This window comes from Aythya marila (genome assembly GCF_965140915.1).
Source record: "Aythya marila genome assembly, chromosome: 1".
NCBI classification, from domain to species: domain Eukaryota; kingdom Metazoa; phylum Chordata; class Aves; order Anseriformes; family Anatidae; genus Aythya; species Aythya marila.
Genome location: NC_139042.1, coordinates 10966006 through 10984046, shown reverse-complemented (window position 1 = coordinate 10984046; position 18041 = coordinate 10966006). Strand labels below are relative to the sequence as shown.

At 37.4% G+C, this 18041-nt stretch overlaps 1 protein-coding gene across 1 annotated transcript in view; it reads left to right on the top strand.

The window, feature by feature from the left end:
• Window positions 1-18041, top strand: part of SLC36A4 (solute carrier family 36 member 4) — an 81571-nt gene that overhangs the window by 28339 nt on the left and 35191 nt on the right. The window contains exons 9-10 of the mRNA XM_082780417.1: window positions 10088-10257; window positions 15134-15303. Coding sequence (XP_082636543.1) covers window positions 10088-10257; window positions 15134-15303 — 340 coding nt within the window. The remainder of the gene's footprint in view (window positions 1-10087; window positions 10258-15133; window positions 15304-18041) is intronic.

Genomic DNA, 18041 nt, shown 5'->3' with positions numbered 1-18041 from the left:
TGTATTACCACTGCCAGAAGAGATGAAAAGCAAAAGGCCTAACTCCTAGTATGTTACGAAACTGTTTTCACAGACAGGATGTGTGGGTCTAGTGGCAGTGAATCTCCATTTCTCAAATTGTTTTCAGTGGTTTCTCAGACTGTGAACTGTAGGTGATGTAGTGTTTAAGCTACCATATATTTGGTAGTCATTTGGAAGTGTGTGTGTATATATATATACGTATATATGGCAGCTATTTGGTCATCTGGAAATTCTTTCACAGGAAAATGGCATGGGCTCTTTGATGCCTGTAGCTCTTGGGCAAAAACAAAACAACCCAAACCATGCTCAGTGAATCTGACAGGTTGGGCTATGTTAAATTCGTTGCTCTTAAATTGTATGGTCTGTCTGTATACCCTGTTTCCCAGACTGCACATACTGTGTGTGGCTGAATGCAAGGCATATACAGTAGGTCTGATAAATTTATATCCTGGTTGTATTGAATCTGTTGTTGAAGATTTGCGTGGGATGTGGGTATATAATTGTAGCCAGGAAATGTGTGAGTCCTTGAGAATCTCAGAAAAATGTGGAAGGCTTATTATTTGGTAGCTGTAGCTTACTGAATTACAGATAGCGAATTGATTTATGGTAATTATTTTTTGGCAAGTTAGATCCCACATTTGTCAGCTCCTTAAATTTACATCAATAGTAATAACACTGATTACTAATGTAAACCTTTAAGGAACTTTAAGGAATGCCTGGAGCATTGCACTTGATTGAATCCCTGGTTGTTACCAATGACATTCTTAAGAACTGAAGACCTTTTTCCTTTGTTTATTCAAGAGCAGGATTCATTCTTACTGTACTTCTAAAACATGAAAATATTGCTCAATATTATTAAATATTAGCATTGCATAGTTTTTGAGTATATTTCTGTATGATCTATCTCAATTACTTGATGATAATTTACTTTTCAAAGCAAACAAATAGTGCATTTTAGTTCTTTCACTTTGTTACTGATACTTAGAAACTAATGTTTATGTTCATTTTGGTTTGATATTCTGTGTGTGTACATCACACACAAGACCACTGAAAAAAGCGTGTTTGTCTTTACAAATTAAAACTAATGTCAAGGTCCCTCTGGATGGTCCCTGCTGGTTCACCAAAGGGCCATGCTGCTTTCCCGAGGGACCTTGAAAGGCTGGAGAGGTGAGCTGACAAGAATTTATTGAAGTTCAGCAATGAGAAGTCTGAAGTCCGGCACCTGGGGAGGAACAACCCAGGCACCAGGGCATGCTGGAGAGCAGCTCTGCAGAAAAGAACCTGGAGGTCCTGGTGGATACCAAGTGGAAGACGAGTCAGCAATGTGCCCTTGCTGATAAGAAGACTACTTTTGTTTAAGAACCTGGATGTTTTAGGCCAAGTATCAACAGCAGGTCAAGAGAGGTTCCCCTCTGCTCAGCATCAGTGAAGCTGCACCTGGAGTCCTGTGTCTGGTTCTGAGCCACCCAATACAAGAGAGACCTGAACATACTGGAAAGAGTCCAATGGAAGGCTACCGAGATGACTGTGAGACTGGAGCACCTCTCCTCTGAGGAAAGGCTGAGAGAGCTGGAACCGTTCAGCCCGGAGAAGAGAAGGCTCGGGGGATCTCATCAATGTCTGTAAATACCTGAAGTGAGGCTGCAATGAAGACAGAGCTGGGCTTTTTTCAGTGGTGTCCAGTGACAGGACAAGAGGCAGTTGGCACAAACTGGAACACAAGAGGTTCTGTCTAAACACTTTACTGTGTGGGTGTCAGAGCACTGGCACATGTTGTGGAGTCTTCTCCTTGGAGAACTTCAAAAACCACCTGGATGTGCTGATGGGTAACCTTCTCTGTCCCTGCCTGAGCAAGGGCTGGATCCAGATTACCTCTGGAGGTCCAATCCAACCTCAACCATTCTGTGGGTGTTTGGATGTAAAACTGAAAATCTAGAGTGTAAAGTATTTATTTCTTATATGCAGAATGATACTAATATGTCTGTGTTTCTCAGGGATATTTTGAATGTGCATAATGTGTACTGTACATTCCTATACTGTAGTTGCATGCACCATAGCGAAGATTTGAAAAAAAAAAAAAAAAAAAAGAAAAGATTTTATGTATGTGAACAGCTAGCACTTCATTTAGTACTAGACAAGTTGTTTAAGCATGAAATCAAAAAGATGAGCAAAGCAAATCGACACATTTCCACTTAACATAGTTAATATTTCATACAATTCTTGGTCATTGATTTAATTAGCGATTTGTTATTACAGCTCAATAAGTCACCGTCAGAGATGAACTGTGATTTGTATGTGTGTTTGTGACCTCTTGCATATGTGAAGTGAAAAATGTTAGCTTAAAATTCTTTCACTGAGATCTAAGATAATGAATTTTGCTCCAGTTTGCAGTGGATTAAGAATACTCACATAGTCAGTTGCTGTAGTATAGTTGATGTGTGATAGATAACCTGTTACTCTGTGTCTTAATTACTGGCCTTCTGATACTCAGATACTGATATGGTTGAATTGTTCTGTTAAGGAAAAAGCAAAAAACAGACCAAAACATTTATTAAATTGTCTCTTCTGATTGCAGGCAATCAAGATTCCTTGATATTGGTTTTTATTTTAGAGACATATTAGATTTTATTCTGGAATGTCTTGCAAGTAATATTTAGTTCTGTGAAATTACCTGAACATTGCATTATAAACAGAAGCCTTAATGTCTTAGTTTCATCAGATAAGTTTATTATGGTTGATTCCTGTTATGGAATAAATTAGTCTTAAACAGTTCTGAGGCCATAATTGTTTTTTTCTTTTCCTTGGCTTGAAATATGCATAACGCTAATTTTTACTGTATTCATTGGAGAGCAGCCAGATTATTAATGGTATGAATATTGAAGCAAAATAATTTATTTTATTTTTTTTTTTGGCAAGTTCAGTCATCTTAAGTAGAACCTGACAGGAGAGGAAACATGCCCTCCATGTGGTTTCTCTACCACTGTCTTTCTCTGTAGAATGGTCTTCCTTCTAGGAATACATAATGATAAACTTTTGAACAGAGGAATAAATAATCTATAAGGTTATAGAAAATAAAGTTAGGAGGATTTATTGTTAAAGACACTTGATTTATTCTGCTCTTAGTAGCAGGGAAGTGGCTAATGTAGAAAGAGAATAGTTGTAAATTCATAATGACAATACACAGTGTGGAAAGTTCTGTTTATATGGTTTCTTTGAAACAAGTAATAGACCGTAGGGGAAATATTCTGACACTGATTTGATTGAAATTGGGGTCACATCAACTGGGGACCAAGGAGTTGGACGCAGTGATCCTTGTGGATCCCTTCCAGCTTGGGATATTCTATGGTTCTAACTCTCAGTGAACCTCTTTGTGGACAGTGTCCTGCTGGGGATGGGAGAGCATATGCTGCTGCTGCCTTCCATCTGTGCTTTAGCTTCTCTCAGGCTGTGGTTCCCTGTGCTGGATGAAGCTACCCGACAAGTCACAGGGTTGGTGCGCAGACCACAGAAGAGAAGAGAGTACTAACCATACATATTAAATACCGGGCCTGCAGGTGATGCATACAATGAATGTGTTCACAGAATGTGTAAAACTGTTTTTAAAGAGCTGTGTTTGAGAGCCTCTTTCATATTCCACTGGTGAATAGGTCTGTTTTTATAAAGAATGTGAGATTTTTGTGATTGAATTAAAAAGTAGCTTCAGACTGTGCTGCTGAGTGGGCCTATCATGCAGTTAAAACTTTTGGACAAACTTTTCAGAAGAGTATGAAAATGGAGGCTTCAGGCTTGGATATGTCTGTAGCATTACTGTGTGTAGGTGATTACTTTGCATAATGTTTTATCTATTCAATCACAGTTATAATTAATAATTATTTTGCTATGAAATTCCATTTGACTTTCTTACTCGAGGTATAAAAAACAGATCCAAAAGTGGAAGTGATATTTTAATACAAGCTTTGGGGGAAGGAGGATAAATTAGATACATAAGGTTTTAACAAGGTATATAATTTGTCTTCTGTATTGCATATAATCTTGCTCAGTTAAGTAAAATCATAGGATTCAGTACATTCATTTTTCCTGTTGAGTGCTGCAGACTGATTACCCTAGCAGAGAGAAAATGTTACTTAACATTAACATAACTTAACAATTACTTAACATTAATTTCAGGTTTGTAATGTAAGGCTTCTGATATTTTAGCCTTTTTCTTGAAGACATCTATTAAAACCACTTTTAAACTTGGATATCAGAGCTTTGCAGTAGGAGGTAGGGTTGTATTTGTATACCAAAAGACAGGCTCTAGAATCCCATTAGGCAGCATCTAACCAATTCCAGGAGATTTAAAGTGAGAAAACTAAGTGGATTATCATTTCTAAAATGTCACTATTTGGACTTTGAATGTGATGCAGAGGAGCTTGTTAGGTCTGTGGTTTTGAGATAAAAGCATCTCATTGTCAAAAATTCTTTTGCCAGATTATTATTCTTTTAAAAAGTTAATGAAATCTAATGACACTCTTCTGTTGTCATTAAGACCAGGCTGCTTTCGACAGAAACAGACATTTAATGGGTAACATGACATCATCTAAATCTACTTGGGGCATCTCTAGATTGGGGTGCATAAATTTAATTGCTGTTCTTTTGAGACATTTCAGATGCAAAGGCTGTATCATCAGAGGATGTTTTTACATTTGGGCACCCAAATGTAGGCAAATGGATTTGTTGACTGTGAAAATGACCTGTTTGTAAATTTACACGGTAATTCTGGTCTTTAAATGTCAGTGAGAGGTATGTATGCCTCCTGCTCCTGCGTGGGCTCCTCTCCACGGGCTGCAGCTCTGGCCCGGGGCCTGCTCCTGCGGGGGCTCTCCATGGGCCGCAGCCTCCTCCAGGCCACATCCACCTGCTCCACCAGGGGCTCTTCCACAGGCTGCAGCGTGGAAATATGCTCTGTACATCTAACAATAAATAAAAATGAAATTAAAAACAGTTAAAAACAACAGTTTTTTTAAAAAAAAAAGTATGTGATTTTACTATATGGCTCATAACATGCGGTTTTGTCAAAGTATTTCTAAATTCAGTGATCTTCTTGAATGTTCACTGAAGAATAGAGCTCCTAAATCCAGAACTTTTTATCAATACATGTTTTGCTGGAATACGAAAGAGCCCTAATCATCCACTGTTGAACACTTTGTCATGCTTCGGCATTGGCTCTCTTATAAACTTTCTGCCTTAAAAGTTACATACTGGGAGAGGAGATTTGTCGGGAGCAGTAGAAGAAAATTGTAAGGGAAATAGGGGATGTGGAAAAGAAAAGAGTCATAATGCCGAAGGCATTTGAAAATTATACTAGAAAGTTGAGTGTTGTGTATTCCTAAACTTGTATTTGAGCTGTTTCAGTGCTTCACAGAAAAAAACAGCTAAGTGGTTTAGATGTCAAGGTGCTGTGCCATCATTTCAAATGGAGGCGTATGATGCTCTCTGTTCTTCTGAGGGAAAAAAAAAGGGTCAGTGTCTTCTCTTCCTTCTCCTATTTCAGGTGTATTGATTTTTCAGAATAGGATCATTACTCCTTTTGATGATTATCATGTTAAAATGTCAGGTGTGATTCACAAAAACGTTTATATTGCTAGGGCTTCTGTGCTGGGGTCCTGTCAGTTTTTAACTGTCTCAGTCCTGGAGCCTGCACAGCTGTTTTTCATGCTCCTTATCCCTTTTTACTTGAAATACTTATTAAAAAAATATAAAGGAGGAGGACTGCTTCATTCTTGTCATTTTAGTGGCAATTTGTGAATGAAGGGAAGATGAGCATATATATTTAAACATTGAGCACATCTGTTACTGAGTTATCCATTAAAAGATTAGTTTTCAGCTGCAGTGACAATTCAATCAATGTGCTTATCTGCAGGCTGAGTTATCTTGTGCTTGTAATTTTGGGTCTGGCAATAAAAAATGTATAGTAGATATTTCTAATTAGAATTAAACAGTCCCCTGGAGCTTACGTCTAAAAAGCAGTCTAATTGTAACCAGGATATTCAAGGCAAGTAATGAGGAGACAGCATTGTTACTGGGGGGTGGTCCCAGGTACTGCAAGCAGCTTGAAATGAAAGGGGTGGTACTTTAAATGATTTGTGATGGCAGAGAAGCCAGGTTATTTCAAAGATTAGACTATGCTGCTTTGCCAGTGAATTACGGGCAGTTTTGAGTGGATTAAGGGGAGATGGATTTCTTCTAAACTTACTTTCTGTTAAATTCAGAAACCAAAGGTTGATGGTTACTGAAGGAATCAAGTATTAAGGTCTAAGGAAGATGATAGTAGCAGCATGTGCCCATGTCTCAGAAATGATAGGAATATCTCACTGAAACAGGTGACAGAAAAAGATGGAAAATTTATCAGCTGAGGAGAGAGAAAAATGATGAAAAAAAAAGAATTTTTGAAAATGATCAGGTTTTGGTTTAAAAACTAATTTCATAGGTGTTTAGAGCTATGACAGAGAACTAGTGTGGACTGGGGGAGAAAGAGCATGAAGGAAGCAGACAGAGCGTGGAAATCATAGGCAGAGAAAAATCCGCTCAAAATAAATCCCCCAAACTCTGAAACTTAACTCTTCTTCTGGACCTCATGGTTCTGTGTTCTGCCTCTGGTGACCTTGCTTGGGAGAGAACATTATTCACTGCAGTTATCCCTCAACGTAGTATTTCACATCACTAGGTTGTGCAGTGGTTATATATTTGGTGATTTTTTATAAGTCTGAAGAGTGGAAGGCATTGGACTAGGCTGATGATGCTGCCTGTTAGAGCAGAGGTGGTTGTTTGAATGAGCAAAGAGCAGCATCGAAGTCTTGGTGTGAGATACTGGATTAATGCAACATCTCTCTTGAGAGAATATTTTCCAATGCCAGTCTTGGACAGAATTTTGGAGGTGTGTTTGTGTTCTTTCAAAGCCATTCAGTCATCTAATTAGGCTTTTAGCTCATTAAGAAAATATTTTAAAATAATTGGAGAATTAAATTAATTTCTGGCTCCAGAAAAAAAGGACAAGAAAAGTGTTCAGCTTTGGTGGTCCAAAAAGAAAGCAAAAAAAAACCTGGAAAGCATTTGCAAACAGAGCCATACCTCTACTGCTGTCAGTTAAAAGGTTAGGCTACATGAAGTCATTGCAACTGGGGCTATACAGGCACTGAAAGGAAATTCGGAATGAAAAATCTCTCCAGCAGCTGCCCAACAGTGGCATAGAAAGAACAAGCCCTAGCTCATGTCACACCTCCTTCAGCTTCTGCCTGCTTTGGAATCACTTCATGCACCTTCCTCACGCTCTTTTCTCTGGACAGGGAATGGAAGATATTCTACAATTTAATGTAAAGTGCTATATATGTGTGAAATGTTATTACTAATGATAGTTATTAAAATCTGTTGTCTTGGACTGCTCAGTCATGTAAACGTCTTTTATTCTTTTAATATTCTTCATAATGGCCATAGCCAGCGTTTGCCATAAACATACAATATTGTGCTATTTTGTTGAAGGTATAGCCAAAAAGTAAGACGTTTATTTGTTTCTTGTATTTTTTTTTATGAGTAGCCTACCAAAAAATCAGCATGGCTTTTTTTTTTTTTTTTTGGTCTGAACGAAGGCATCATAATGAACAGTCCAGTGGTGCCAGTAAAAGGTCTTTGATTTGAGCTCCCTCTGACAGTGAAGCCACAGGATTTTTTTTTTCCCCCCATTAGTAGTCTCCTACAGATTGCTTTTGCTGCCCTTCCTGCCAGCAGTCTTGGTGGGAAACCACCAGGTTTTTCATGCCTGGCATATGTATCGGAGTTCAGTGCCCTCCTGCCAGGAACATAGGAAACGAATGCTGGAACCCCTGGAAATTAAATCTCAGGGCCTGAGAACTTATTAAGAGTCTCCTCATATTTGTAAGCTGGGCAAGGATTTGCCATTAAAGCTCTTCAGGGATGATGTAGCTTGGAATAAAGTCTGACTGTAACAATTTATGCTATTGGGACTCCTGGAAGCTGTAGGACATGGCAGAACTTAGGCAGAAAATATTTATAAATTGCATTTATAACCACCAGAGAATTAACAGGTATGCACCAAACGAGATTTTTTACTACTTGTTCAGGCCCAAATGCAGCCTGTTGATTCTTTGTTTCAGAATGTTTTGTGGGAAGTCAAGAACGGGAAATTTCCAAATTAAGGGGAAATTTCCTGTAATTTGAATTCTTCAAAGTTCTTAATAAGGTGATATGCTAAAACAATCTAATCCCAACTGAGGACAAAAGAATCTGTCTGTCCTGCCTGGCAGTAAATTTAATACTTATAGCCACATCTCCTCCTTTTGTGTTTTTCCTGCTGCACACCACTGTCATTTACAGCACAAGCACATCCTGCTTACTGGAGGAGAAACTTCAGCAGTGGAAGCTCTGAATTATAAAGAAGATTCTCAGTTAAGGTGTTTTAACTAACCGAGGATGAACAGAAAATTTGGAAATGCCTCCAAATGGGCATCTTTTTAGAGATGTGTTCATTCCTAAATGAAATGACTTCTTCAGTTTATGACTTCCAGTTTATGAGAAATACAGGATGAGAACATACAGGATGGAAAAGCAGTGGTGATACTCAGTGATAGGTCAGGAAGCGTCAATGGGTGAACATGAGGAATGGATTGCCCTGGAGCCATATGGGGGTAATTCAAATATAATTTGTTTGTTTAATTGTGGATGAAACTTGCTGTTTTTTTTTCATTATTTATTAAATTGGAAACAGTAAAGATTCAGTCATTTCAAAAGCAGTTTGGGGTGAAATGGAGAGTGGCGTTTATAGGGCAGCCCTGTTGCACTGAAACTGTTTTGTCTGCATTAAATCTCACTTCAGTGGAAGCCAGAGGTTAAAAACTAGTTTCATTACAGTGCCATACTGTTCACAGAATATAAGCTGTATGTCTACTTAAAGTTAAGCTGAACTGCAGTCTTAATTCCACTGACTATACCAACTAGATCTTCATTACCAAGCTTAATTACAGAAGCTTAGATGTTTTACTCACAGGCAGACATAGAGGATTAGCTGTTGTACTCTGGGACTGTATCCCATATTAACTGGTTGAGATGAGTGTATGGTTCTGAATGACATGGGGAAAGTGTGCTTGTCTAGGAAAGTCTGCATGCTTTTGGTCTGCATCTTCATTAAGACATTAAAGCCTCCGTTACATTGATGAAACTCAAGGTGAGAGTAGCAGCACTATTTGCTTCTTATTGTGACCTTGCTGCTTGGATTTCCTGTCCTGCCTTGAAATTCTATGTTGGTGACTACAAGGTTATATTGGAGCTTACTACACACATTTTTCTATGCCCTTTATAATACACATAAAAGGAATTTCTCTAACAAGAGGCACACAGTAATGGTTGCAGTGCCTATTTCTTTGAAGTGATGGCAAGCCCAGCAAGCTCGCTTGGCTACAGTTCAGGTTCAAAGCACCCACTCTACATTTAGGAAAAGCACTGCTTAGTATGCCTGGGCACACCTGTGTCAGCAAAATGAATAAGAGCACTAAGAGCACAGCTCCATATTCTAGGAGCTCATGCACTCAAGCTTCCCCTCCAGGGAGAGCTAACTGCTCAGCATCAGCTTGTGTGTTAACCACCTGCATGATAGGTTTGTGATGGAGACTGACAGCACAGACCTTCCTAATAAAAACTGGGGAATTACTCTGGGATCCTGAGCATAATCCATTACAAAAACTTAATGGTACTCATATTGTGTATGTGTTTTCATCCAGGCACCATAAGTTTCTCTTGTTAGTTTTCCTAACCCATAAATATGGCTTCATATCTTCAAAACGATGCTGTTTTCCAACCATTTCTTGGTTGGTGCTCTTCAGTAATTGACTGAGCATTTCTATATGGCTTATAAAACACGGTGATCTTCCAGGCTGTAAAACATTATTGTAGAGTAATCTTATTTATTAATAACAACCCCTTAAATTTCAGAAATTAACTTTGAAAGGAAGAAGAAAAATATTCTTGTTCTGTACCATGAGGACATAAAATGTGACTGCTCTCCCTCTGTTTCCAGGTACTGCCACTGGAGAACAGAATGAAGGACACCACGCGGTTCCCCCAGGCACTGAACATCGGCATGGGGATAGTTATGACCTTGTATATCTCACTAGCCACTCTGGGGTATCTGCGCTTTGGGGATGAAATCAAAGGCAGCATCACTTTAAACCTGCCACAAGATAAATGGTAAGTGAGAATGTGACTTTCAAATCCTTAATCTAGAAGGCAAAATGAAAAATAATAATAATAAAAAAATGCATGTGGTGAAGGGTTTATTCAATGCATCCCTGCTTAGCACTGATAGGTGCTTAGACTTTTAAAATTGCACTGTGTGTACTATCTCTGTGCCTTCCAAGGCTTAGCAGTGACCCTAGTCAGCAATTGCTTGCACATTAGAAGGAATTGAGAATGATCAGGTCGATTGTTGTAGTAGAGGATTCCATCTCCAGCAGGAGCTAGTTCCCAGGGTACAGAAGGATGATGCATACAGTTTGCATATACAGTATATTATATTTCTGAAACCAGCTAGTTTTAATGTGGATATCCTGGTGATATAGTGGCCTTTTTTTAGAGGAATGACTGAGTTTAGAAGGCAAACAACTGGAATAGAAGACATCAAAGCTGAACAGGTTCATAGTTTAGACACAAGTTTGTGTATAAAGTATTAAAACAGCTTCCTATCAGGAAAATGAAGCTTATACTTGCCTGTGTCTTGGGGTTATAATTTTTATTTACCTTTTTTAAAAATGCTATGGGAGCTCCACATGTCACATGGTGAACTGCTAAAGACTTCCATCTGCTTAGCATTTTTTGTTCTGTATCCATCTACAGATGCATGCATATGGTAGGTATTAAAGTCACTGTGCTATTTTAGTGTTTTTCAAAAGTTTTGTTCAATTGCCTGATTCCAGTAATAAATACATGAAATGATAAGAAAATGTGTCTTGAAAGATTTTTTTTTGCTTTTTTTTTTTTTTTTCCAGTTTGCTAGGATTCCTATTAATAGTTTGTTTTGTGTTTGGTTGGGTTTTTACTTTATTTTGTTAGAGTTGTTCTGTTTTGAGGTGTATTACTTATAATACATATTTAATTGTGACCTTTCATTCAGCATACATAAACATTAAAAAAACAAACAAACAAAAAAAACCAATCAAACAAAAAAAATACAAACAGAAGTCTTCAAACACTTACTGCATCCCTTTATGTCTATGTGATGCATCTGAAAGGGAAAATACTTCCAGTTATGATGTTACATGGTATTGCTCATTATTGATAAAATTAGTAAAAAGTTTGTTTTAAATGGTAGCTGTGGGTTCCTGTGTCACAGCCCGAGGCAGCAGGCAGGTCCCTTCGATAGCTCAGCTGGTAGAGCGGAGGACTGTAGAGGCACTGCCTGTGGGAATCCTTAGGTCGCTGGTTCGATTCCGGCTCGAAGGAGACATCATAATTTTAAAGGTTTGGACCTGGTGCTTAGGGACATGGTTTAGTGGGTGACATTGGTGGTAGGGGGATGGTTGGACCAGATGATCCTGGAGGTCATTTCCAACCCTAATGATTCGATGATCGTATATGCTGCGAGAATGCAGAATAAAGTTGCTCACCATCTTTCTCAGTTGCATTTTGTTGAGCTCATGCAAACAGGGTGAGGTTTATGAGCTGCTGTCTAAATTCAAATATGAATTTTCAAAGAGCTGTTGGCTACAGTGAAGATGTGATGATAGGATGGCATTTATCCCGATGCCTTTATAGACCTAATGCAAAGAAAGGGAAAATAAAAGAGATGGAAACTGGTGCTCTATAAGGTGGGGAATTGGCATTATAAGTTAATAACCTCAGAGCAGTTGCTCAGTACACATATGTAGAGATAACAAATAGTCTGTTTTCCTCTCGCCCTGGATGGGACCCCAGAGCCCCACCCAGAATTAGGAGCAGCAGCTCAGTGGTACACCCGTGGGTTATGATGCACGATGCCATCTACAGCTTTGCGGTACTGAGGGTCTACTTGAAACAGTATTGCTGAGCAAATGTGTGCAATTAGCTGTGCTATCAAAACAAATTTCCAGTCAACTGTATGTCAGTATTTTGTTGTTTGTTCCTCACATAAAAAGCCAGTAAATGGCAGGATTGGATTAAAGAAATGCAAGGAGCAGACAAGTTTTCAGAAGAAAGCGATTGTGCGAGAGAGCCTGGGATGTAGCTAAGCAATGACATTTGGCGTATGTGTTTAATTCCAGATGGACAATCCCTGTTTTAAAAATAACTCTTTCCTGATAAAGAAAAATAAAATTCTGCTGCTGTGCTTTTTTTTCTGCTTTTTTTTATTTTCCCCATAAAAGAATTGATCAGAAGGCATATACAGGCCCTAGACCAGTTAAGTCCTTAAGTTTCATTTAAATAGAGGACTGTTCCTACTGCAAAAATAATAAAGTCAGAGCCTTGGGATAAGAGATTTGCTCCAGTTCTAATTTAGAAAGTGTTTTGCAGAACAAACTGTTGGGTAGCATAATATCTTAATTAGAATATGTTGAAAATTGGCTTTATGAAAAGAGAGTAGTGTTCAACTCTTTTTTTTTTTTTTTTCTCCTCATCTTTAACAACAATAACTTTATGAAAGCATTCTCTATTACTACATCAAATATTTTTTCTTTCTTGCATCCAGTTATTTATCTGGGTTGTAACATATTTGTAATAGTTTTGCATATCCTTATAATTATGCAGAGGACCTAGTTTCCAATTTTCGTGTTAAGAGGTTCAACAAAATCTAAAATGTAGACTAAGGAGGGGAGGACCTTTTTTTAACTTCTTGTAGCACATATAAATGATTTAAAAATTTTAAAGGAGCTATCTTTTCCTGATTAGAATATAATAGCAAATTATCAGTGAGGTCAATTTAATAATGTAAACAAAGATTTCTTAATTTGAGCCTTAATTTGAGCCTTTGTAGAGCTAAAAAATTAGTGTAATGGAATCACTTGCTTTGAACTACAGTGTTTTAAAGCTTTGAATCCTGTGTTTGAATTTCTGTCATTATTATTATTATTATTGTAAAGTTTTGGGGTGATGTGAAGCCTGAGGATTAAAAGCTAGTTGGGGGTAGCTGGTAAAAACCATGCCAATGTACCAAAACCATGCAAAACCATGCCAGTGTACCAAAAGCATTCCTGTGTTTAGCACATCCGTCAAAATGCTGAATGATGGAGACTGTAACCCTGCAGGTAGTCATCTGTGACAGCATTTCACTGTTCTCTTCTCTTTGAGGGCCATTTCCAATACTGAACTAAGCCTCACTTGCTGCTATTTAATCCTGCTATTACTTCTTTTGTTTGGACATGGAGGACAGTGTGCCAACCTTGTAAAGCAATCTTTTAAGTATCTGAAGATCTTTGTTATAACTTCCCTCAGTGTCACCTTTTCTAGACTAAACACTCCTCATCTACAAACTTTCCCAATAGGTCACATTCTCTAAACCTCTGTTTAGTCTCATTATTGTTCTCAAATACTCTACATATTTTTAAGTGAGGTTTCATCAAACCAGGACATTCAAGTGCTGAACATTTCACATATATTTTGGGTATTATTCCTTACAAACATTATGAGATATTGTGAATAAGGTGAATATAACAGCGGCAGCGTTTGTTATCCACCCACCTTTTCTGAAGGTTTCATTTCAAGTTAAGGATAAAGACTTACACATCTCCTTATGGAATCAATCTTTTTTTTTTTTTTTTTCAGACTTTTTCTCTGATTTTTGAAGGTCATTCTGAATTTGAAGCCCATCTGTTCATAGGTGTGCTGACAGCTGTGTATGGTTACTACCCAGAGATGTGTGATACATATTCTTTGTCATGGGTTTCATTACTAAAAGAGTTGATTAGTAACAACTGCAATGCAGATCTGGGAGGAAAAACATTGCAGTTTTCCAGTTCTGATACTGAACCTTGTATTATAGCTTAGAACAAGCTCTAATTGCATCAAAGATGCAGTTACCTTGCATATGGCTCACTGTATACATATAAGGTGTTGATTTCCAGTCCCAGTAAAGTTTATTTTATTAATGCATGCAAGGTTCCTGATTAGTTATTGGGTTTGCAGACAGGTTAGAATACAAGCATAGAAATCTCTAGGTCACAAGGTACCTGGGGAGGTTTTTATTAAAAAAAAATAAATAAAACATTTAATTTGATCAAACTAATTTTCTTTTCCATAGTAACATATACTGTTAATCCACTACTGGCGTAAGTTTGACACAGCTTGGAGCAGTAGAACTTGGTACTCCTTTGTGTTGCTATAAACCCTATGAAATCCTGTGACAGATGATACTCTGATACAAAACTTTTTTTTTTTTCCTACATTATTGACTCTCAATATCAGGGCCATTTCTTACACTTGCACCAACTCATAATATATGACACAATACTAAGCCAAGCTTCCTCAGTGTTATTTCTCTTTTCTGCCATGGCACGATAATTTAATAGCGTTCTGTATCTAGTGTGTTTGAAGAGGAGGTTGTAGACAACAAGAAAATTACATTTACAGATATTTTCCAGCTTTAGAAGGTACTTCTTCAAATCTTAATAAGTAACATTTCCTGAGATGTCCTCTCTCCAGTGTGAAAAGTCTTTTTAGAAACAATCTGTCTACAACTTCCATCTGTTTGGAGGGGGTTGTTTTATTTGTCGTGTATTTTTTTTGATATATACTTTGAGAAAAAGCTACCATCATTAGTCAAGAATAGCCCTGGGGAAGTAAATTATAGTCACTTTACCAGTGCTTTTAGTTAACAACTTAACAACCGTGGAGACTTTTTTGTAAAACTTACAGAGAAGAGAAAAAAATTCACTGAGTACATTTTGTTAGGCCTTAAAGCTTGTTAAATATACGGAACTTAAATATGAGATAAAGAATCTGGATGTAATTAAAAATATGAGGGTTTACTTACTTAACTATTAATGAATTCTCAAATTCATATGTTAGAAAATTACCTAAAAGAAAAAAAAAAAAGTGAGATATTTTTAATGAAGAATTTTCAACTTACCTGAATGTGCATAAATGTTTTGAACAGGTTGTATCAGTCTGTAAAAATTCTGTACTCCTTCGGGATTTTTGTGACCTATTCGATCCAGTACTACGTTCCTGCAGAGATCCTCATTCCAGCCATCACCTCCAAAGTGGAACAGAAGTGGAAGTTACCCTGTGAACTTGCGGTGAGAACACTGTTAGTCTGCTCAACCTGTAAGTATGTACAGAACACCCATAAAAAGCTTGCTATTGTGTGTTGCTGAGGCCTGCTTGTTTTTTACATATTTTGCTGGAGGCTAGCAAATAAGATTTTTTTTTTTTCAATGATTCAGTATGTTTTTCATGAACTTGTGAATCTAATGGTGTATTATGTTTTAAGCACATTTTTCTTAGTAGGTGTGACGTATCTTCCATCAATAATACTCTGCCAATAATTGTTGCCAATAGGAAAATATTTTTTTAGAATAACATTTTTGAAGAAATACATATTGCTATTTCATGTCAACATTTCTTTATGTGATTTGCAGTATGTGCTGCTCACAAAAATGCTTCTTCTGTTTTGTCAGCCTCAGGATTAAGCCTGTGGTGTGCCGCCCTGTGCCAATAAACTAGCACTGGCAAGTATAGATATTTGATCAGAGTTTATGGAGGGCCAGTTACTTTCAATGACAGTGCTCTAAAGTAGTTTTGCATCTCTGCCCTCAGTGTCTGTTACTTCTTTCTACTTCTTCCCATCCCTCCTGTTGCACCTGGGCTTCTCACACACCTAGTCTAAACACTGGAGACAGCAGTAGCCATGGTGAGCATGAATGGTGAGCGTGGTCTCATTCATGTCAACCTTCCTGAAGATGATGAACTGAGGAGGAAGTCAGTTCTCTACAGCTCTCATCAAAAGTGCTGAATAACATTTGAAGCTTTTCTCAGAAGTGTTATAAAAAATTGTTTCCAGTAAAAGTTCATGACTCCACCATTTTTACTAAAACCAGATGCTTGCTTCAAAAAGAATCAAAAGCTACAGTTAAGCAAAAAATGCTAAACCATTTTTTTCAGGGGAGAAAATATTGATGGAAAAGGCAAATACAGATTTTCCTTTGGTTCTCTTGGTGAACACTAAGCAGTGGTTAATGTACTGGGCAGCATCGAATAATTCTGTTGTCTAAGGAACCTGAACATCCAGTGAGACCTTCTTACAGTCAAGCCTGTTGAGAGAAGCTGTTTAATGTTGGTACAATTTAATTACTGCAGTAAGCAAAGGGAAATGTCATTGTTCTAATAACTTGCTGCTCTGAAAACACATCTGTTATGGGCAATACATTAAAAAAAAAGAAAATGAAAACTTTCTTGAGTAAGGAACTATAGATTTCCTTAAGCATGAGATAGCCCATATCGTACTTAGTGTTCATGGTGTGTAATTGAACTCTTTTAAGATTTTAAGATTGAGGATAGATGAATAGCTCTTGTGATACTTGAGAGACACCTTGATCAAAATGCTTCAAGCTCCAAAATGTTTTCTAGTGTCTTTCCACCCCAATAAACTCCCCGGTCTTAACTATATCTTGGTGTCCTGTAGCCCTCCACTTCCACTCATTCTATATTGCCTTTTATGTGTCCCTTATAACTTTCCTTGATAAAGATAGGATGGTGTATTTGAAAAGCTAAAATACTTGCAGATCCAAACAGTTGTTTACAGCTGTAGGCTTCGAGAGTTTGTAGGTGAAGGATGCACTCTGAGGTGCAAGCAAAGCCTGTGGTGAATAGGTTTGTACGTTTGTCTGTTTGACTTGGGGAAAACTACAAATGACTCCATGATATTCAGCCCTATTTTTTTTTTCAAGTTTATTATTGCTATATTTATTATATTGCTATATATATTATTAATGCGTAATCTGGGAAGGCAAAACTGGGGAACAATCTTAAAGAAAAGGAAGTAAAAAAAGAAAATGAATTCACTTCAAAATCTGGAAGAGGACTCTGTGAAAGGTGAGAAGAAATAGAAGCAAATAAGCATGGGGTAACCTTATGAGCTAGACTTGAAAATTGAGTGGTTGCCTTTGGGTATAATTAACTACAGTTGGGTGAATCGTGACAGGAAGTATCCAATAAAGCATGGATTGTGGTGGGTCCCTTTCTCCCAGAAGTATGTAGGTATCTATTCTTTTTCTCTTCTTATTTTTATTTTCAGACAATTGTCCATTGTGATTTTTTCAGGTACTTGATTGTTTCATTACAAGGCAGCAGCTAATAGTCTTTCTTTTTTGAGATCAAAATGAATACTTAAAAATGATTTAATATAATGTGGGTGTTATATCTTTATTTCTTAAAAAAAAAAAAAAAGAAAAAGAAAAAGAAAAAAAGAAAGTATGCAAAATTGGACCCAATTTGTGTAATTGAAACTTATCTGTGATGCCATTCTGTAAAACGGACCTGCTACAGATGTTACTGGGATATCTGAAAGTATTGAATTGTTTACTGCAAGGCACAGAAATGTACAACTGAAAGCTTACTCTTACATGTTTAATATTTACCAGGCTGTTGTAGGGTCTGTTGTGTTTATCCTAGCTGGCATTTCATTTTTTGCCAAGTGGTTTATACAGATTCTACTATTCTGTTTCCCCCAAAAACATTGTGTGTAAGCTCCCATGCTTACACTCCCCTTCTGCTTCCCATTTCTCTCTGAATTTCATTTTCATTGAATTCTGGTTATAAACCAAAACTGATTTAAATAATGCTTCACTTTCACTAAATGCAGAACATGGTTCCTAATAAGGTTCAGGAAGTGTTTCTTTATTTAAAAAACAAACAAAAACCTCTTTGAAATTGAATTTTAGAAGAGAGACATCAATTTCATGTCGGTGACAGAAGATGTTGTAATGTCTGGACCATTCAGAGGTCATGCACTGATGAAAGGGACTCTGCCTGCTGAAAATATACAAATATATTTCTAAATAGAG